Source organism: Aythya marila, assembly GCF_965140915.1.
Source record: "Aythya marila genome assembly, chromosome: 24".
NCBI lineage: Eukaryota > Metazoa > Chordata > Aves > Anseriformes > Anatidae > Aythya > Aythya marila.
Window position 1 is genome coordinate 806,054 of NC_139065.1, and position 21,934 is coordinate 827,987.

General features: G+C 53.2%; 2 protein-coding genes across 4 annotated transcripts; both read right to left on the reverse strand.

Annotated features, from left to right (window-relative positions):
• Positions 1-6,189: 6,189 nt before the first annotated feature.
• LOC309887121 (specifically androgen-regulated gene protein) lies at positions 6,190-13,427 on the reverse strand. 3 transcript variants are annotated; one of them, XM_082778590.1, is made up of 4 exons: positions 13,220-13,427; positions 10,610-10,746; positions 9,101-9,269; positions 6,190-8,640 (listed from the first exon to the last, which is right to left on the reverse strand). In XM_082778590.1, exons 2-4 carry the CDS (start codon positions 10,700-10,702, stop codon positions 7,385-7,387), a joined length of 1,518 nt encoding a protein of 505 aa, XP_082634716.1. In that variant the 5' UTR covers positions 10,703-10,746; positions 13,220-13,427; the 3' UTR covers positions 6,190-7,384. The 3 variants fall into 3 exon arrangements, with proteins under 3 accessions (XP_082634716.1, XP_082634714.1, XP_082634715.1); XM_082778588.1 differs by having other exon boundaries at positions 13,043-13,427; XM_082778589.1 differs by lacking the exon at positions 13,220-13,427 and adding an exon at positions 12,970-13,057.
• A 4,728-nt stretch (positions 13,428-18,155) lies between these two features.
• On the reverse strand, positions 18,156-21,810 carry YOD1 (YOD1 deubiquitinase). Its single transcript, XM_082778626.1, has 2 exons — positions 21,561-21,810; positions 18,156-21,281 (listed from the first exon to the last, which is right to left on the reverse strand). The coding sequence occupies exons 1-2, from the start codon at positions 21,766-21,768 to the stop codon at positions 20,575-20,577; spliced, it is 915 nt and encodes a 304-aa protein (XP_082634752.1). The 5' UTR covers positions 21,769-21,810; the 3' UTR covers positions 18,156-20,574.
• Positions 21,811-21,934: the final 124 nt, after the last annotated feature.

Consider the following 21,934-nt stretch of genomic DNA (forward strand, 5'->3'; position numbering starts at 1 on the left):
CAAAGCCCGAAGTCTTGGTTCACGTGGCAATGGCCATGCTCCTTGCCTTGCAGGGGCTGGAGATGTGGCTAAGGGCTGCTCGTTCCTGCACACATGCAATTCCTCTTCCACACTGACCAAGTCATCCTAATTGGCTGAAGCTTAGATGTGGTGCTCATTACTTCAAAGCTAGGTGTGCATGGTAATGGTTGTCTTATTGGGGGGACTTTGCTCTGTTTTTCTTTCAAATAAAAAATGTTGGTTGAAAAAGTCTCGCTGTGTCAGTTCTGAGAACACCCTGGGCTGGTCCTGCCTCTCTGCATATCTGCAGGGGCTGTAAGATATCGCAGTGTGAGAAATAGCATGTGGTTCAGAGCGTTCACAGCGGGGCTGATAGAAACCACTTACTGGAAGGCTTTTGTCTGCCCCGGTGCAGCGCTGCCAGGGTTCAGAGGTCCGACTCCTGCACTCCTTGTACACAGGCATGCTTTGAAGGCTGCGATCATGTTTTGTGTGAGTCAATGTTTGAAGCACTTTGGAATCTCCCTGGCTGAAGGCATATCTCTATCAAGTAGTTTTGCTTTCTTTATCATGATATGATTACTTATATTGCAGTAAATTTTGTTGTTTTGTTCCAAACCTGTGCAATAACCAGCTCACAATATTGATTTTACTGCAATGATATTGGTCTCTCTAAGGATGTTTTTATTTACCGCATTGTTAGCAAAGCAAGCGGATTGCCCTTGTACTAGCAATAAAATGTGATGCATAAAACTGATAAGAAACGCCTAGGACTGTTGAGTGTTATTTATCCATGCAGCAGATGTGGCTGAAACGTTCAGCCCACAACAAGCTGCCCTCTCTGGGGAGCCCCTGCCGTGCTGAAGGGGCAGCTGGAGGGTTGTGGTGCAGCTCCTTCCCTCAGCACCCAGGGACCCCTCTGCAGGTCTGTGTCCAAGGGCTGAGGGAGGAGCAGAGCTGATGCCACCTCTGTGGGGCACAGTGGGATTTGCAAGGGTGAGCTGAGGATGGGAGCTGAGCTGCTGCTTCTTGTCCCTTGGTGAAACAACATCCTGGGGCTGAGAGGGTCTCCAACAGCCCGGTCACCCCAGTTGTCCTCACCTGGCTGACAGTTTGGGTGAGATTGTGCCTGCCTCAGCTGATGAGCCCTGCACAGCATCCCCTGGGACCCAAGGCACTGCAGGAGCTGCAGCCTCGGTGCAGAGACCTGGGCTCAGGAGGTCCAAGGGGCCTGGGTGCAGATTTGTGTCCCCAGTTCGGGAAGCGCTTGGCATGCTCAAAGGTTGCTCTCACAATTGTTTTATTGCCCCCATTAAGATGAAGCCTACTTCCACACCTGTTAATAATTCATTTTAACTGTGGCGCTGGGTTAACTGCTCCATGTTCGGCTTTCATTACCTTCCCCTAAATATTCGTCTGCCCGTAGTGCTGGGAAAGGCCAAGTCCCCTCTGTGGGGCCAGACCCCGGCTCTCGGTGCGGCTCGGAGGGGGCACAGCAGGGAAGGGTCGCCCCTGCCCAGCTTCTTCCTCGGGCTGGTCGGGGGCCGGGGGAGCGCCCGCTTTGCGCTGCCGGCAGCAAAAGCCGCGGCCGCCTCCGGGCTCCTGGGCTGAAAATGCCTTCGCAGCACAGCTCAGATGCGGGGAGCGCATGGGTGCCAGCTGTCCCCGGCCGTGCCCGAGCGGGCGCCGCTCCCCACGGGCGCGCAGTGCCACCGCGCGTCGCTCCGCGGAGCTGTCGCCGCTGCGCCCTGGCGACACCTTGCTGGCACCGCGGGGAACGATGCCGGGAGCAAAGAAAAGTCCTGGCGCTGCCACCTGCCCTTAAACCCGGGCTAAGGGGCTGCTGTCGGGGCTCCCAGCCCGCAGGATTGGTGCCGGGAGCTGCTCCCTCCGGACCCGAGCGCATGGTAGAAAGCTGCTCTGCCCGATGGTACTTCTGGTAACATCAAAAGGGAGACCCCCAGTTTCCAGGCCACAGCTGGAAAACACCTCTTCTAGAGAGTCACTTTTTGGAAAACAGGTCTTCTAGAGAGTTATTTTTTGTATTATTATTTTTTTATTTGGATGCAAATTCTTGACCTCTCTGGGTACATGGGTGGGACCCGGCTCCGCTTCTGCATTTCCCCGAGTCCAGAAAGGGGCACTTCTGTACCTTAGTACAGAGAAGGGAGGGAGGTGTGTGAGCAAAGTGTGGCCGGGCGGGAGGGGTTAAGGCTTTTCCCTTTGCTCCCTGCCTTGTTCAGCCTGAGGGTGTTCAGCACCAGGAGCAGTCGCTGTCGTGGGGTGTCTGTGCTGGGGTGTTGTGTGCTGCCAGCCTGCTGCAGGGGCGCGGTGAGATCCATGGGTGACAAAACCTGCTGCCACCAGGTGAGTCGCCAATTCCTGGCATCCCATGGGCTCCTTACGGAAGGTAATGAATGCAGCTTGGGGCTGCTATGTCCTGCAGGGAGTGCTGCAGCCTGTGTGTGGATGGAAACGAGCAGAATCGCTGGGGAACTGGGAGAAAAGAGCAACCTCTGGGGGATAAGGAGAAGGACTTATGATATGCAAAGTCGCAGCAGAATCCCAGCCCTGTGGATAGGGGCTGGTTTGCCCCAGTAGTGGGAGCTGTCCCCACCTCAGCTGCAGGAGCTGCTGGAGCAGCCACGGCTGCGTTGGGAAGGAGCTCAGCGGGGTGAGCTCCTGGTGAGATCAAAGGCAGCGGCTGCTGTTGGACGAGCTCTCCCGAGAGGAGCCGGTCGGGCCGGGTAACACGTCCTGAGTCACTCTGAAGAGCAGTGAGGTGGCGAGATATTCTGGGTGGAGGCAGATTGGCGGTGACAGAGATGCTGTGAAGGGGTGCTAACAAGCAGCACTAGCACCGAGCTGCTTCCTCGCTCACCCGGGGCGGGAGTGCTCACCTTGCTCTCTGCACAAGGTCCCGGGTGTCCCGAGCTGACCCCAGCTTTTGGACAGCTGGGCTCTCCACCTCCTTCAGATACAAAAACAAACAGATTCAGCAGCTCTGGAGCAGCGAGGGACATTTTCAGAGCATCACTCCCGAAGCGAGGAGCACGCCATGGCAGGGTGACAGTGACCACAGCAAGAGGCAGGGACTGCCGATGGTGGCTGCTTCATGGCCTTGCAGCTTCTCCTATTGCTAAACAAGAACTGACTTTCAGAATTTGCTCTTCTGAGCTACGCCTGTGAAGGAAATTTCTCTTCCTTCCTGTAATGAGCACGCGATGGCGAGCAAATCTCTTCCCCCTGAGCAGCGGCCCCGTGCCACACGGATGGGCATCGTGCTGGGACCCGGTGTGTGTTCTCCCAACCAGCAGCGTTGGAGGCTTCTGGCAGCATCTCCGCACAGCCTCCCTGTGCTCAGAGCTGTTACCAGTAAATCCCAGCACCCCCTGCTTGTTCTGCAGCGTCCATGGGAGTTAATGATTAAATTGGAGCTAGGGCAGCGCTGTTGAAACAAGTCGGATACGTTATCGCTGTGCACAAACCCCTGTGTCAGGAACAATAACGACCCGTTCTGTCTCTTACTGAACTTCAAAGCTAAAGGGCATTTGAAAACAAAGAGCTGAAATCTCACAGCAGCGTGTTCACCCACACCGTCCTGCCAAGGGAGATGCAGGGGCTCACTGGGGCTGAACTGTCACATCCTGACCAGAGCAGGGACAAGGCAGCTTCCTGATACCACCAGAATTTAACAAACCACTTCTCCTGAAAGTGATCTTTGTAATGAAAGATGTGTGCAAGAACGCTTTAATTGGGCTAGCAGGTCTCGACAGACTCACATAGACATGGAAATGACACGTCTGAGCCAGTGCGGGACTGATAGTTAAAAAGTGGATAAATAGTCTATGCAAAATGCAAAGCTGAGTGTTTTCTTTGGATCCTTACTGAGATTGTTGCACTGTGTAAACACAGCCTGCATAATCCAGGCATCGAGGGTACATTTGCCAACTCTTTATGTTACATTTTTAATATTACGTTCTCTCTTCATGGCTACTTTTTTGTCTAGGTTCTGCTGTAATTTTACCTTCCAGACACAGCTCAGGAACATTATGCCCGGAATTAAATGGTACCAAGTCTGCTTTCAGAGGTACCCAGACAGGAGCCCAGGAGCTCATCTGGAGTCTGGTTGAATGTGGATTTTGGTTTTGTTCTTTCTTTTCTCCTGCTCATCTCCTGGATACCCTGAGAAAGCCAAGCACCCACCATGGCTCTGCCAAGTGCTTTTTATCATGTTATAGAGTCTCTGTGCACACAGTGTCAGTACTTTTAGGTTAAAAACAACCACGTTACTGTGCAAAGAGCAGCAATCACTACAACCCCTCACACCAGCTGTGCTTGGGCAAGGCTTTTGGGCAAGGCAAGGCAGCAGCCAGGCACCTGACCTCAGTGCCCTATAAAAGAGACACGAAGTGCTCTGCTTGGGCTCCTTCCAGTCTGCAAACTGGGGCTGTTTGGGCAGCTTGTGCACCAGGTGATGGCAGGGATGCTGTGGGCACTTGGCTGCAGCTCATCCTGGAGACTGCTGCTGAGTGGCGTGGGCTGGGTTGGAGCAGAGGTAAAGCTTCCCTTTGAGCCTGTGGATTACGGGTTACATCTGAGCAGGAGATCTCTGCTCCTGTGGTCTTTACTGGCTGCTGTGGAGGGAGAAATCACCTGGGAGGCTGCCAGCACGGGGCTGATGTGGCTGATGCTGGCCCCCAGCCCTGCTCCCAGGGGCTGCAGCTGCCTCCCGGGGTGCAGCAGGAGAGGTTTCCACCCGGTGCTGTGCTCCCCAGGCCCTCGACTTTCAAGTGCAAATGACTGATTTTAAAGGAGTGGCCTTTTCATGGCCTAAATGAAAGAGGAGAAGTTTTGGTTGGCTATCTTGGCAGAAAAATCGCTTTAAAGATTCTATGTTCAGCCCCGATGGCATGGGGTGATGGTCAGTTACAGGAGCGATGGTCGCTTACAGGAGCTGTGCACGTGGCTCAGCTGGTGTGAAATGCAAACAAAAGGGAATAAATTGAAGCAACTGCACGGATGAGTGGTGTCCCTTCTCTGAACTCCCAGAGCTGTGCCTCTTCCCAGGGCGAAGTGCTTCTCTTGGCCTTGGGTCCTCTGGGTGTAATCGCTCACCCTGGGCCAGCCCTGCTGAGAGCAGGCGTTGCTATGTAATCCTGCGAGCAAAAATACAGCAATTGACAGGAGAGGTGTGTTTGCAGCCCTTAGAAGGGAAGGGAAGGTGTTTATCCCCGCGGGCTGTGTGACTCCTTGCGCAAGAGCAGCCACCGGGTGCGTGGTGCTGCCCGGAGCTGGGCCTGCTGCGGACACGGGGACGGATCCTGCTATTACAGGGAGGGTGCAGCTGCAGCCTGTGGAGCCTTTTGCAATATCTGGGAGGGGTTTTCTCAAGCCAAGTTGTGCTTTCTGCCTTTTTTCTCCGGCTGGGGTGTCCTCAGCCCTGTGTGCAGGCAGCTGGCTGGGGAGGATGGGGTGGGACAGCTGGGATGCAAGCACCGAAATCATGAAAGCAGAGCATCCCCGGCTCTTTGTTCCTTTCCCAAGGCCAAGGGTACCAATTTTCACGGAGCACACCTTCACTCTGACCCCTGTTACTGTGAGCTGCGTGTGCCCAAGGTGCTGTGCATGGGACCTGCACCCTGCTCAGTTCTCACTGCAAGGAGCTGTAATCCTGCCCGGCCCCTGCAGCATGGTGTTTACTGAGCAAAACACTGAGTTTTCGGTTGGACCTTAGCCCATGCATCTCCTGGCTTCCTCTCTAGCCTCTCTAGGTTTGCATTACTGCTGGCCAGCCCCAAACTAATTAAGCTATTTGCTTAACTACAAACAAGCATTTCCCTGGTTTTGTAAAGTGCAGCTAATCAGATATTCTCTTGCATTCCTTGGATTCCTGATGTGGGTCAGTGCTTTTAATTTGTACTCTTCCCACCACCCGTGCACACCTCTGTTACGTGGGGTTCAGAAATGGTGCAGCTCGTGCAGAGGGATGCTTTCCCCCTTCCCATGCAAAACCAAGGCTCTGCTTATGCCTGTTCAGAGAGGAATTAGAAACCCAGCTCTGGGTTCTGTGGTATGAGCCTGTTTAGTATTCACAACACTGTCTTTAAAAAGTAATTGTACTGCAAGGTCAGCTAGGAAAACGGTAGACTACAACTTTGTCTTAATAATGCCAGCAGTTAATTAACATCAGTAAATTATTTCGTGCAGTTGCCTCCACGGGTCAGCCCCTCTTTCCAAAACAAGCCTGCGTTAGTTTGGAAATGAAATCTCCTGCTAGGAACAAAGGCGCTTGCTCTATTAGGCAGAGGCTCTTTCTAAAAGTCCAGCTCTGAAAACCAGGGTCTCATGAAAGACTTGTTTTTTTTTGGGGGGGAAGAAAATAAAATGGCCCTTTCAAGCCAAGCTGCTGTTAACCACCATGGGCCACGTCCCTGTAGAGCCAGGAGGTGACGCAGGTGGGGTGGGGGCACATTCATGGGTAAAGCTCATAGCTCACCAGAGCTCTGACTGCCACACAGGAGTAAATCTGTACCACAGGGTTATTTTACGATCACATGAATTTTATTACAGGAGTAAAGCACCTTTGTCATAAAAGGTGCACAGCGTAAATTTTGGGTCTCAAGGATGCAGGGAGAGCTGGAAGGGAATGAGATGGCGTTCCCTGATTTGCATCTCTCAGGTTTGGGGCAGTGTTTCTGGTTCTGCCACCAAAACACCATCTGTCACTTCCTAACCCTCTTTTCGTGATGAACGCTGATGTGTGTGGCTTATTGCTAAGCGGTGTACCCAGGGTTATCAGGGCTGGCTGTGAGCACAGTCACTGTCTGAGGAGCACTGGTGCGTGCCTCCAGCTCCCGTCAGCCTGGCAGTTCTGCATGTGGCAGTCGTGGCTTTGGGGAGGGGTGTGCATGGGGCAGGTGAGCGCTCGGGCCTTGGAGGCTTTTGATTAATTTAACAACAAAAAAAAAAAAAAACACAAAAAAACACAAAACAACCAAAAACCAAAACCGCATAAAATCCCAAAGTGAGCAGCAGAGTCCAGCACTTCTCCCCAGAGAGCTTTTATCCAGAGGCAACCCATGTTAAAACAAGCAAAATCCGCAGTTTCCCCGCTGTAACAGACCCCAGAGGCGTTAAGGACATTGCAGGAGAATCCACCCCATCCAAGTTCTGACTGCCAGCTTCTTTAAATGACTCGCTCCTTGCTACGTCCAAAACCTTATGTACAGGTGGCACCGCTTTATTTGGCAAGAGCACACCCCTGGGGGCCGCAGGACCCGATGTCCCCCTTCCTGAGGTGCTGGGCTCACGGCAGCAGGTTCTGATGGCCGCACCCCAAGGAAATCCCCATGGGGCGAGCCCCTCGTGCCGGGGGTCTCGCTTACTCCTTCAGCAGGCCGAGCTTCCTCAGCGCCTCGCGCCGGTGCTCGTCGGTGGCTCCCTTGGGGGAAATCTTGACGCTGACGCAGGAGCGGGGCGGCCGGGGGAAGCTCTGCAGCGGGTGTGATCTGCGCTTGCTGCTCTTCTCCGGCTCGGGGGGCTCCTTCAGAGCCGCGAAGTCCTTCCCAGCGCCGAGGGACACCGGCCGGGGGCGGCTGCTGCGGAGGAAGCTGGGGGCGAGGCGCTCGATGAAGGACATCTTGCCCAGGGAGCCGCTGCTCTTGGTGCCCGGCTCCTTGGCGCTGGCCATGCAGCTGCCCAGCCCCACGCCGGAGCGCTCCAGGGTGTTGGACTTGAAGTGCATCGCCCGTGCGCCCGGGGCCGTGCTCTCTGTCGTTGTCCCTCGGGGAGCAGGGGCAGGGCCGAGGCGGGCACGGGGCTCGCCGCGGTCCTGGGGCAGCCCCAGCTTCTCCAGCGCCTCCCGCCTGGCTTTCTCCCGCTCCTTGGGGTCGAGCTGCCCTGAATTTGCCTTTTCTGCAGTGGAATCGCTGGCGGAGCCGGGCTGAGAGCCGGCGGGTGCCGGAGGGGGGATTTTCACCTTCTGGCCAGGCTCTGTGGCGAGCAGCACCGGGCTGTTTTTGCTGGTTTTCAGGATGATGTTTGGTGGCAGTTTGCGTGGCTTGGGGGCTGTTGGAGGCCCACGCTTGGCTTCAGGGTCCTGAGGGGCCTCCTGGGGTGCCGGCTGCTCCAGAGGACCCCGAGGGAGCGCTGCGCTCTCCCTCTCCATCTCCTGGTGTGGTGGCAACGTGAGATCGGGGACAGACGCGTGCTCTGGGGCTGGCCGGGGTGGCACAGCCCGTGTCCAGCTTTCCTCCGTGTTTTCCCACTTTGCATCCAAGCTGCTCCTCTGTGGCTGCTGTTCATGGCTCACCACGTCATCCTGGAAGGGAGCTGGAGGGGGGATAAGCAGGGGTTTCGCCTGGGTTCTCAGGTTGCCTTGGCCAAGCCTGTCCTCCTCAGCCATCTCCTGGGAAGCTTTACCCGGTGGCGCTGGGTCCTCCACGACACGTGCAGCTGCTTTGCCATCGGGAGCCTGGTTTGCTCTTTGTGCACTCGCTGCAGTGATGCTCCTTGGGAGGCTGTAGTAGCCTGGGCTTGGAACTGCTGCTGGAGCTGAGCCGGAGGAGCTCTCGCCACCCCTCTGCTCAGCTGCACGCTGCTGGCCTGCGCTGGGAGGGGGAGCCCCGTTCTCCAAATCTAGGCAGAAAGGGGAAAAGTCATGCACTGTTCTGCATGTGGACACAGGATATCTTGCTGCCTACAGAACACTCCATGCCCGATTAAACCAGTGCAGTACAACGGAGTGCTTGCACCCAGTGTTTACCCTGACCCCAGCTAAAGTGCTCTGGCTGTAAAGGTCAGATACTTCGGGTTAGACAGAGCACACGTGGTGAGGAGCCTTGACTTGGCACGCGTGTTCAGAGCACAGGAGAAGATGCAGTGCTCTTTGCCTTCGTAGACAGCTGCTGGCAGCTCCTGCATGCAACAACTGGGAGGAGGCAGCTGGTGCCCTACCTATGGCTCCCTGCAGCCTCCTCTTACCCATGGAGTGATGGAAACCAGCTGGCTTTTGCTTATGTGAATAAAACTGGGGCCCTGCTCCTTCCCTGCGTGCCAAGGAGGTGCACCCCAGGTAGGAGCGTGATCCCCAGCTCACCCCGGGCAGCGGCGTCTCTCCTGGGCCGTGGCCTGGGGGGCTCCACGTAGTCGGTGTCATCGGTGGAAACCCCGCTGTCTGCTTCGGCATCCAGCGAGCCGATGGTTTCTTCCAGGAACATCAAGCACTCCTTCTCTTCCACAGACAAGTAGTCATAGCTGTTATCGCTCTGAAAAGGAACAAGGCAGTGAGGATGGGAGACACGGGTTCTATTCACAGCCCCAGCAGCTCAGGGGAGACCTGGGGCACGAGTCCTGGCCCTGGGACTTGGGCAGTGACTATTTAGAGGTGGGTGCTGAGCAGCTGCAGGCAACCAGAGAATGTCCTCTAACGAGGATGGTGCTGCAGGAACACTCTTACATCGCCCTACTGCGAGCATCATTAGACAGGTTATTCTCATTTTGGAAACTTGGCCTCCACCTCTCAGTTCTTTGTTCTTCTTTGAAATAGGACAGGGCTGGTACCGTGGGTGGTCTGTAGATGCTGGCGTCTGTACTGACCAGCAGTGCTGAATCCTAGAAGCTTGTCTAAACGTAGTAAATACTGAAGGCTCCCTGGGGAGGGTGGTCTCTTGTTCTCCCATTTGTACCCCAGCCTAGAAAGGCGTACAGCAAGATCCTGCTTAATTATTGTTGCACTTCAAGCCTCGTGAGATACGATCGCTGTAGAAGTGCCAAGTCAGAAGGCACCACAACGATATATCATCAAACAGCTGGAGTGGGGGAAAGGATGGAGAGTGCATCAGATCAACAAGCTTGGGGGGTAAGCTGTCCCAGGTGGAGTTGTTTTGCAGAGGCACCTACCCAAAGCCTTTACCATGCAATATCGCAACCAGTTTGTCCATCCCTAATAAATTTTAGAGGGTTTGGTTCTGGTTTGCCATACATCAAATGGAAAACCTGTTCGGGACTGAGCTCTGCACTAGCACATATCAATTATGCTCCAAGTCAGACAGGATGTAATTAGGCCATCAATCTTGGAATCAGTGTTTGGAGACAAACAAGTTTTAAGAAACAGATAATGAAAAATTGCGCATCTACACCCATCACCCCAGCTCGTCCCTGCCTTAACTCCTAAATCAATCTCCTGTCAGCTGGGGAGGAGTCTCGGTGTCTCTTCCAGGTGAAGTCACCCTGCTGGAGCTGCTCTGACCCAGTTCTCCAGCTGGTGTAACCCTGCATGAAGGAACCACCAGGCTCCTCCTGCCCAGTGCCAGGACAACCCGCCCCTGCCCCTTTGGCAGCTCTTGCAGCTCAGTTTTATTCCCCAAGGGATCCGAGCTGCAGTGAGGTCTGCTCCATCACTGCCATGCAGGACTCCGAGCGCTTTGGGGCAGGGATTCCTGGGGCCCTTGTGCTGCCCTTGGCATGGGGCTCCCCGGGCGCTGCCACAGCACCTGCAGGGAGAGGTTTTGAGCAGAACAGAAATTGAGGAGAGTAGAAATGAGACCCAAATTTCATGCTGAGAGGGGTGAGCTGTGCCTGGGCTGGGCGCAATGGGGTGACTTACCCGCTGCGAGTGGTTGGAGGCCGTGCTGACCATGCTGTCACAGCTGTCGGAGTTGCAGCCAGCCATCCCCAGCCCCAGCTCCTTCCCAGGCATGTCACGGGCTGCTGTGGTGGCCGGCGCAGGCTGGGATAGCCCGGCTGGAGCAGAAGAAAGGAGATGTGTTAGGCTGTGAGGCTGCTTGTGGGGCCACAGGGAGCACAGGGGGGCTGCAGGGTGCAAAGGTGCTCGTCCTTAGGCTGCTCCCAGAGGGGAGCAGCCCTGCTGCTGCGTGCTTCCCTCCATAGCCATGGAGCTCTCAGGAGGGTGCCTGGGTGTGTTTGGGCAGGCGATGGGCAGCAGCGATGTGCTGGCATCCCCTGATGTCCCCTGCTGTGCCAATACCACACACAGCCCACCAGCAGTGCCATCTGAAGGCGGCGGTGCCGAGCTGAGTGGGGTTTCTCCCTGCCACACCACCCCAGGGGTCCCACGCCAGCCGCTTATCTTCACAGGGCGCCCAGCAAAGAGAGCTTTGCTGCCTGAGAGAAAGGCCGAGCAGCCTACAGAAGCCATAATTACAGCCGTGAAGTTGTAATCTTCCAAAATTTACCGCCACCGCCGCCAATTAGGGGCTTTCTTCACTCGCACCGCCCGTCCTCCAGGAGGGCTCTGGGCTGCGGAGGCTGCTGAGAGCAGCAAACAAACGCCCCCCCCAGCGCTCCCCGTCCCACGCGGGAGCAGACAGAGGAGCTCTTTGTGCCGTAACCTGGCCGTGGCGCACGGCAGCACACTGCTGCTTTTTTTTTTTTTTTATGGAAGCAGGATCAGGGATTTAGATCTGGCGATAAGCGAGCAGAACTGGCTCCTTGTTGAGAGAGCCGGACCCTGAAAGAATTCCTTTGTAATTGGGATATGCCGCGAAAATCAGATTTCACCGCCCACGCCCCGAGAGATCCAACGCTTCCACCCAGGAAGAGCCGAGTGTTTCAGCCTCACTTCTGCAGTGTTTACTGCCCAGGACGCATTTGAGGAAGCAATGTTTTGGAGCAGCAGCACCCTCATTTCTCTGAATTTGGATAAGGTCACAGCGTTCAGCTGTCAGGAAGCAGGGATGTGGTGTGGGTCTGGGGGTTTTCAGGCTTCTGCAGGCTGCGTGGTTTTGCTGTGAACCCAAACATTTGTGATGTGAAATAGAAATCTGCTTGCAGCAACCTCTTGGTGCTCAGCTGCTCGCTCGGGACCCGCAGGATTGCTGCAATGCTCCTCGCTGCTTCCCTCCTCACCGCACAAACCCCAGGGAGCAAAGCGGGCACAGGGAAGCGAAAGTCCTGCTTGAACTTGACGCCTGCAGCTGGAGTGTCAGCAGAAACACCTCTCGTTCGAAGGATGTTGCAGGAGCAGAGGCTGGCAGCCCCCACCCCAAACCCACCCATGTGCAGGGGCTGCAAAACCAGCCACAAGCGCGGGCACCAGGAGGAGGCAAAGTTCACAGAGCACGTCGGGATCTGTGCAGGAACAAGAGGTTCATTTTGCTCTGTGCTGGTTCTCTGAGCAGATTACGGCTCTGACACATTCATCTGACTCAGGAGAGGGGAAAGGGAAGCCAGCCCTGAAAAAATCTGTTTTTAGGATTCAGGAGGGTTTTACAGCTCCTGCCTTTCACACAGCAACAGCTCCACCACGAACTGAAAATGACCGAGCCTTTAAATTAAAAGTCGTGGTCTCTGAAAAGCTGGTTCTGGTGACTTATTCTTCCCCCACCAAAAATGCTTTTGTAAGAGGCGACTTTTTATCTGAAATAAAAGCTAGTTTGGGCAGCTTTTGCAACAGCTGCCCTAACTGTCCTCCACAGAGCTTGCTGAGCCCTCAAACATCAAAGAGGCGCTGGGTAGCAATTAATGCTAATTGCTTTAAGTGAAGAGGCCACTTTCTTTTAAGCCCAGAGTTACTATGAGTGCTCAATCGCAGCTCTGCAGCAATGTTTGGGAACGTCGGTGGGTTTTTTGCCCAAGGCAGTGCAGCTCCACCCCGTGCCTTACACCTGCTGGCAGAGGGTCTCATCCTGCCAGCTCCAAACATGAAGAAGAGCGAGGAGGCAATGGCAGCAGGTCCCAGTTCCTCCTATTTAACCAAATCAATCGGGTGCACGTCGCACTTCCCCGAGCTGACTTTGCTGTCCCGAGTACGAGTTTTACCAGCACGGCCACCAGCAGCCGCTGGGTCTCCCCAGCTCCCCCCCACCTCCTGCGGCCACCCCGTCCCTTCCCCAGTGCCACCTCGGTGTGACAGCTCCGCCACCCTTTGCCTCCCAAAACAAAGCAGCCGTGAGGGTTCCCGCAGCCCCCGTGTCCCCCCAGGGTTAGAGGCGCCCAGCTCCTCACCACGGCCGCGTTCAGCAGGAAAAGGACAGAGAGCAGAGGGCGAGAAGGAACAGAGATCGTCGGGCTCTTTTACCAGGATGGCTGTCGTTCCGCGGTGCCCAAATCCTTGTCCTGGCCGTGCCTATCCCAGGACCTCTTTACTTTTCCGTGCTAACCAAACAGGGCCGGGTTACACATTAACTCGCCCTCCCAGCAGAGATAAGGCTGCGCGGGGCTCGCCGGGCACGCGTGGCAGCAGCCAGCTCCTCACCTGCAGCCACGCCAAGCCGAACTCATCCCCAGCACGGCGAGCTCCTTACTGCCGGGCGCTGCTGCAGCAGGAGGAGCAGCAGGGCCGGCTTGGGGTCACGGCCCAGCCCAGCACCGTGCTCAGCCCCGGAGGGGCGCGGTGGCTGCGTGCGTCGTAGCCCCGCGGGAGCAGCTCTGCCAGGGCACAGCGGCCACGCCAGCACCCCGTGCCCGGGAGGGCAGAGGCGGGCGAGCGGCTGCGGGTGCTCGGCACCACCCAGAGCCCTCCCTTTTTGGCTCCGGCTGCCGGCCTCGGCACGGGTTTCACCGGAGACTCCTTAATCTGACATCCTGTTCGGCTGCATAGTTGCTCGCTGACATCTGGAAGAGTCGCGCGCGCAGCCCTGACCCAAGCTCTTTTTGCACATGGTAATTAAATCCCGCGCTGGGTGCTGCCAAATGCGTTCCCTCGCAGCAGGTTGATTCCCTTCCCTCGTTTGGGTCCCTCAGCTCGGGGTTCCTTCAAGCTCCAAATGCACAGATTGTTGCCCAAACCAACGGAGAGTCGCGTATCACCAAAGCTATCCCAGAAACCCAACATTTGCCTGCTGCTGCTGCTTGCCACGATAAAAAGCCATTTTGGAAGGAAAGCTTCAGCAGTGCCCTGTATTTGCCTGTTAGAGGAGGGGTGAGGAGCCCAGGTATGTTCAGCTCACACAGACAGCTGCGGACCTGCAGCAGGGGCAGAGCGATGTGGAGCCCCTCTGCAGGCTCACCCCCAGCTCTCATACTGGAAATGTTTCCTTGCAAGGTGTTGTGAGAGAGAGTCCAAAAATAACCAAATATTCAAGCAGAATCCCTGCAGCAAACTCCCATATCTGAGAGAGCCACCAGATTCATTCACATTTTCATGCTTTAGTGATTTTTTTTTTTTAAATATCGTGTCGCAACATGTGCCCTGCTACACAGAACAGGGAAGTGGAAACATCAGTTATTTAAAGCTGCGGTAGGATGGATGGAAAGCGATGAGCCAGGAAGCCCCGAGATTGCCGCCAGCCCCATCAAGCTGCAGCTGTGCCTGGTTACAAAAGGGCCGGGTGGGATAAAAGGCAAATCACAGCAAATGGGGGGCTCCTGGGAGCCTTGTGCCAGCTCTGCTCTGCTCTGCTCTTCCCTTCCACCCTGGCCTGCAGCAAAGTTAAGAGGTGTGAACGTGTGTGGATGTGTCCAGAGCTGCAGCAGGGCACTGACCGGTTGTTGTTATAGAGCCAGGTGCCAGGCTTAGTCCAAATGCCACTGGAAGTGGTACCTGGTGTGGTGCTCGGTGGTGTGGTGGTTTAAGCGGTTGGGTTTCTAATGGTTTTTGTGAAGTTGTGTTTAGTTCTGAGCCTACTCGTAACAAGGGAGCAAATCAAACCCAGATATTTCCGTACTGTATGTACAGATACAGAGGGCAAGGAACGCCCCAGGGCAGGGCAAGTGTGTTCTGAGAGCATGATGCTGATAGCACCGGGACCTAAACCTATGCAATAGGATATGTGGAGCTGCTGTGTGGGCTTTATATAGATCAAGGAAAACATCCTGATCCATTCAGAGAAGCCTGGAGCTGCTGAGAAAGCTCAGCTTCTCTGAACTGGATGCCCGGAAAGAACCTGGTCTTTCTCTGTGTTCTTCCTCCAACAAACAAAAATAGCGACTACCCAAAATAAAGCATGAGTTCACGTACGTGGTATGAGACATATGCAAGTAGTCAAGTGATGCAAAGAAAACTCTCGGCAGGGCTACGGAAGGACTTTGGCATGCTGACAGGCCCCTGGAGCCTCACCCTCTGCATAAACACCAGGGCAGGCGTGATTCAGTCCTGGTGCTGAAGGAAGCGCATCCGTGCGGCGTCGCAGATAAGATCCCTGCTAGCACAGCCACGTCCATTTGTCTGTGTAGGGCTGCTGAACACTTCCCTCACACCGAGCTGTACGTACAGTGCTGTGTATGCTGATAAATTAATTATGAAAAACCCTGGGTGACCAATACCTCGTATTACGCAGCAGTGCGGAGCAGTAACTGCGTCTTGGGGAGGCTGTGAACCAAGCAGGGAGCCCTATTTATGATCCCCATCTTACAGGAGAGGGGCAGAGAGCCGAGGTGGTCTGGGTCTGTTTCCACAGCTTGGTTAGCACTAACTCTACCTGAGAAACCAGGAGCCAGGGCTTACTGTGTAACACAGCTTCCCCTAGGCTTTAATTAAAAATAATAGACAGGGGCACCGCGGTCCTGGACAACCTAATTTTGTGAACTCCCCTATTCTGTCATTACAGAATTCTGGTGCTCAGACTTGGAAAAGTAAAAAAGCAACCTTGATTTCCGCAAATTTAAAGTCATTTTATTCTGCCCTGTCCAGAGCAGAGCAAAACCCGACGGCAGGTCTGAGGCTGGAGGCATAGCTGCGTTCAAGGCACAGGCAGACGTTTAATTTGTAGGATACAGAGCTGTAATTTTCAAAAAACCAAGCTGAAAACTCTGTGCTCCTCTTATTAACGAGTTTCCCTGCCAGGGGGAGGGCTGCTGGGCTGCGCAGCCAAGACAGATGCCTTCATCAGCTCTGCGCCCAGGTCTGAAATCCCCAAAGTCCACCAACACCAGGGTTTCTGCGCTAAAGGCAGTCAGCAGAGACATTCTGCAAGGAATCAGAAGTTTCCTTCATTTGTGCCCGTGCCCTCGCCCCTGCTCCCTGCTTCCTCAATCCTAGAGCAAATAATGACATTGCCCAGGTCACAGGCGGTCAGAACAATGCCTGCTGTGTTCCTGGGCTGGGAGCGCAGTTTGACGAGGGCTTTGTCACCCCACAGCCGATCACGATCGCTGCACTGTGATAGCCCTGAACAGGTCGCTATGAAAGCTGGGGTGGGCACACGGGACACGCTTCCAAAAACACCACGAGCAAACCCTGCTGCGAGCGCACACGAGGAGATGAGAATGGAGGAACTGCTCCTGTACCACGTCACGAGATGGCCCTTTCCTCCTCTCCCCAGTCATCCTTTTTATGTAACTTCACTCAGGACTCAGGAATCCAATTTCTCTCTCTGCTGCTGTGTGTGCTTGTCGAGTTGATACGAAAACATTGCGGTCATTATCACGAACCGTGTGTAATTTCTGCTCTCAAAGAAAAAAATATGGGAGGCAGTCAGGAGCTATCAGCTCCGAGGATGTGCAGCATCCCTTGTGTTTCCCTGGGGTAACGGGCAGCACCCATGCTGTTCTGTTCCCTGGTGCTCTGCTGTTATATCCCTTGAAGTCTACAACAAAAATCCATTCCCAAATTCCTCTATTTTGCTTTAGCAGCATTTTTTCCCTTTCCCTGAAAGAAACATAAAGAACTGGTACTTGTTAAGGGCACGGCAAAGGAGCTGCTTCTAGAATCCAAGTTGCAGAGGCGCACAGGCAGCCAGCAACTCACCTGCTGGCAGCAGCGCCTGGGGAATTCAGAGCTGTGCCCACTTCCTCCTGTGGCTGGCCTTTTGGGCGATCGCTTCCATGAAATGCACGGGAATGTCACAAAGAGAAAATTCCTGAACTCTTGTTTAATGACTTATACACGTAACTGCGTGAATGACTGGGGAGGTATGTAAAACCTTCAGGAGTTGTTCTTCTTGATGCCTGACAGGGTACACAGAGGAAGTGTTTTACTGTTAAAAATAATGCTGTTGTTGAGCAAGTTGAAAGAGAAGAAGGCCTGAGCAGGCTGCGAGGCTGAGTCCCTCCTGATGTGACTGCCTCTCAGTGTCAAAGGATAAAAGGAACAAGACGGGGGAAAGCAGACGTAAATTACTCCAAGACTGCATTATATAGGGGTGAAGGCCTTAAATACACTGGTGAACAGGAGTGAGTAGGGCAAAACAACAAAATTCAAGAACTGAGACAGAGACTACACTAAACAAGTACGCATGCATCAGTCGTTTATTGGTGCATCAACAATTTCTGCAGTTCGGGGTATGTGTTTAAGGAAATCTGTTATTCCCAACGATCCGTGCTGATGACACACAGCAGAAGGTTATACCACTGGGTTACATCGGTAAGATTTGTAGGAACATTTGCTCACACCGCTCGCTGCTGCAATGGGAACACGCGCTACCAACACCAGTGAAAGTCCTTGCTCAACGTCTGCTAAACGTGTCAGCTCGGCCAGGCTTTTAAAGTGCTGTTAGGACCATGAGATGTGCATCTCTTCATACGATATAAAATGCTCGTGAAAGGCCACGTGATTCGAGTGTGTTAGGCTCCTCTTTAGTTGAAGAAGGAATTTAGTGCTGGTGAAAGGGCCAGATTAGCAGCAGGAAACTGAAATTCTTTATTTAGGCAAAAAAAACCACACCTGTATTGCCCAGTAAAGCAGCATTAATAACCCAGCTTTCAGCAAACCAACCCCCAAAGTAAAAATTCGTTTCCAGGGCCCATTTAATTATTGACCTATGTGCTGAAGTATTCAGCAAGGAAATTAGTGCTTGCTTTAAATTTTTTTGGGAATAAGTGGTAACAGTAAGGACAGAGCCATGTCTTGCAGGCTTTCTGGACTGAGCCTGTGCCCCACAAGGCGTCTGCTCTTAAACACCTGTAACTGAGACCTTGCTGCACAATTAGTAACTGTCCAGTGCCAATGTATTAGCGATGTTTAGAAATCCATCCTATTAGTACCAGGATGCTGCTTTTGTGACACTTCCATAACCGTACCGTTAAGGACAGGTAAATGCTGGTAAAGAGATATTAAAAAAATCCCTAACTTTCACAATCTTTTTTTAAAAAGGGGAGTTGTCCTTTAAATGCATTCTGTTCAGGAGAGTTCAGAACTACACAAGGTTTTCCAACTCCACCACTATCCCCTTGTTACTTGTCCTTCGGAACAGTGTGTCAGCCTGTAACAGCATCAGCTTTTACACAGATGAATTACAGCAGTTCAGTTGGTATTTTTTTAACCAAAGAGATTTTATTGGCTAGGCAACTAAGGAAAACATCCACGCAGTGATACTGACACATCGCCCTCAAATGGAACTCGCACTCTGTTAGTGGATTTGCTATGCAAATACAATAAAGCAAAGCTAAACACTCTGGATTAAATAAAACTAAGTTTAAAATTAAAAATACTGCAACTGAGAAATATCCCAAAAAATGTTTTTACACACTTTCAGAAATCCATCCAAGATACAAAGCTAAAAAAAATCTAAATGTTGCTCCCAAACGTCAACACATTTGCAAACATGGCAGACAATAAATACTTCCACTTCTACAGCACTTTTGTTTCAAAGACACCCAAAGATAGTCACCTTGTGCACCTCTCTGAGGTAGGTATTCTGTCCGTTTTACAGGTGGCAAGTGGTGAGGAACAGCTCCTTGTCCAAGGCGCCTCACCTCTTCAGTGTGAAAGCTGAGAACATGATTTAGGATTGATAGTCTCTTGGTCTCATTCCTAGACAGCATTGCATCTCAAGTAGTTTTAACACAGTGTAATCTTCAAGTTCCTTTGAACTGTCAGGTTATTTCTTTAGGTTCAAAAAAGCATCAGCTTCTACAGGTTGTTTTTTTTTTTTTCCTCATGATAGGCTAAAGCAAAGTGGGGTTTAACACTGGAAGCTAAGTGATTTTCTGTCGGGAACTCCCAACATTGTGAATATCTACTTTAATACTGAATTGAAAAGAAACTTGGTCCTCAGTGCTTTTGGCAATTAATCCTTAATTATTCATGATTCGCTTTAGCAAAGCACTTACATAATTACGTTCCATTTTCAGTAAGACCCCTTTGGTATTTTAAGGTATTTCAAGCTCAGCTGAGAACTTCAGTGGAACACGCTTCCTGCAGAAAGTAAGTTTTTGCTGCACCAGGAGTTTAGCTAGATGCCTTACCCAACAGAGGCCCTTAAAGCTAGCTAGGCTGATCCCATCAGGAAAGTGGGCTTATTTCTGCCTCAAAATGAAAACGAACCTCTTTGCTCCCCATTTGGAGAAGTGCAAGAGAGAGAACTCAAAACAGAGTGGCAAAGAATAGAAGGCTAAGAGTACTTTAAAATTCATTAAAAACAAGCACGTATTACAGGCATTAAAAAGAAAATCCCTTTCAGTAATATGCACCTTTACAGCACCTTTTAAAAGACCTCAAAGCACTTACTGTTAAGCCTCACAACCTTTCTGTGAGGTAAGATTTATTTAAACCAATTCCAACCTCCCTGATTCTGAGTAGTACGAGAAGTAGGGCAGTTTACCCAGCTTGTTTTGTTCTGGCAATTAAACTGCACCCTTCATTATCAGAATTAAAGTCTTGCTGCTGAACAGTCATCAGTGACAAATCAAACGCATTAAGGCAGAATGCAGATGAAGAAACCTTGAGCCTCCCTTCTGGATTAGCACTCTGCCCTTGTAAAAAGGGCAAAACGTCTTACCTGGAAAGAATGAGAACCATACCTTAAAGTGCTAATTTACAGTATTTGGAATCTGCTACAGCTCAGTAACACTGTGGCCGTGAGATCAGCTACACCCAAGCCAAATCTGTTTGAATGTATGTAACAGATGCAAATTAAGTTACTTCCCTAGCTACTCTATTGCCCTCTTGCCAGAAGTTGAGATATTATAAAGAAGAATCCAAGAATTTCAAGAAACATGCCTATGTTCCGATGCAGTGTAAACACCAAGGGGTTGATAGTTATTTTTCAAGCAACTAAAAACTACCTATGGAGGATTAATAAGTTTATTCAACACTTAACCAACTACTCGTTAATTTTAAGAAGGCTACCTTAAAGCTTAAAGGCCATTTCTCTCTCTAAAGCCATGACTTCACACAAACAATACATTCTACTTCTGATGGTACCTTAGCATAGGGCAGCTTTGGAGATGTTCTTTCCGCTAAAAACTGTGCACAAGGTGAGCAGTTTCCCCCGTGAGGTCTGCTTGTACGTGCAGAGTCTGTTTTTTGGCATAAACAATTCCGATAGATGTTTCCCAAACCCTTAGATCAATTTAATTACCCTGAAAACATAATGCAGAGAGATTAATTCTGTAACTGAGAGGCTACGTTGTTATGTTAGTGTTGAAGCCTGGTTTTGTGTGTCTGCTCAGAGCAGACACACAAAGGAAAGATTATTTCAGGAATCAGGTTTTAGCTGCCAGTGTATACCACCTGCCAGAGTACTATAAATTAGCATGCGAGAAGATACCTATTTCAAACCAGCTGGCAAAGTCACTAACCACAGCAAACCTGTGCACCTCAGCCATCGTTAAGTTAATGCTTTTCAAGCTCTGTGAACGGAATTTTATGATTACATACAGCTTATCTGGAAATCCAGAATTTTATTCCGGATCAGTGAGGTAGTAGCTGTACCCATCCTCATGCAGCTGTCACACTTCCCCGAAGTTGGTGTGTCCCGTCTCCTTGGCGTGTTCTCTGGCTTCCACTTGTCCTGTCAGTCCCTTCTGGCACACCATGCAGCGCAGCGTAAAGCGGTTCACATCGGTAAACTGCCTCTTCCGTCGGGCTTCATCTGCTAACTCCAAGGCTTGTGCAAGAACAACATCGTCAGTGGTAGAGAAAATGGTCTGGGGAGGAACGTCCGAGTCGGGGATCCTACGCTCAAGGGGATCGTAGTGAATCCCATCGTAAATCAACAGGACCCGCTTGGTGTAACCCGCATCCTCCCCAAAGCGGTCGATTCGGACGGTCTGCGTGTCCACCACGCAGATTTCACACTGGTAGAACTTGGATAAAATGGACACTTCGATGGCACCTCCCCAGGTTTCTTCTCTCCGGATCCAGTCGCAGTACTCCCTGTTGGTTTTCCCTAGCACGGCCTCACAGTAAGACTCGGGATCGCTCGCTACTATCTGCGCTATCAGGCTGCGCATCTCTGGAGCGCAGCCGGGGTCGTACACACCCCCCTCCACCACGTAGTACACGCTGGTGAACAGACAGGAGTTATCTGCCGGCACCACCCTCCGCGCCAGCACCGGCACCGCTTCCCTGACTGAGTTGGCCATGGGTCTTTTTGCAACTGCAGGTGGGTCAGCGCCGGGCTTGGATGGATCCTCCTCGACGATGAGAGTGTCCCCTGTCAGGGAGAGAGGGGAGTTGAGGACACACGGGTGGGAGCTAACGATGCTGCTGGGGGGACCCCAAGGGACGGGGGGGGACCCCAAGGGACCAGGGGGAGACCCAAGCAGCCCGTCACAGTGCTCTCTTGCCTCGTCCCCTCCGAAGGCACCTCGGCCACAGCCCGCCCGCCTTCCCTGGCCCCGCGGAGCCGCCCCGAAGGAAGAGGAGAGCCCGGCCCGGCCCGGCAGCAGCTCGGCCAGGCCCGCGGAGCCGAGGCGCCGCCGCCCGCTCTCACCCGAGTGGATGCCGAGGTCTCCGAGCCGCCGCTCGCCGTCGCTGAGGTCGAGGCTCCGCGGGGGGAAGCCGAGGAGGAGGCGCTGGGCCGGGGCGGGGACGCCGGTGAGGGCGGCGAGAGTGGCCTGCATGTCGCGGAGGCGGGAGTGGGCGGTGAGGCCGGGCAGCGGCTGGCTGCCGCCCCGGGCCTTGCAGCGCAGCCGCAGCATCGTGCGCGGGGCCGCCCCGCGCTGCCGCCGCCACCGCCTCCGCCGCCCCGACTGGCCGCCGCTTCCGCTTCCGGCCCGTTCCCCCCGCCCGCTCTCGCGAGATCTCCCTCCGCGCCCCGTCATTGGCCGCGGGGCGACGTCGGCACCCGGCCCCGCGCGGGGCTGC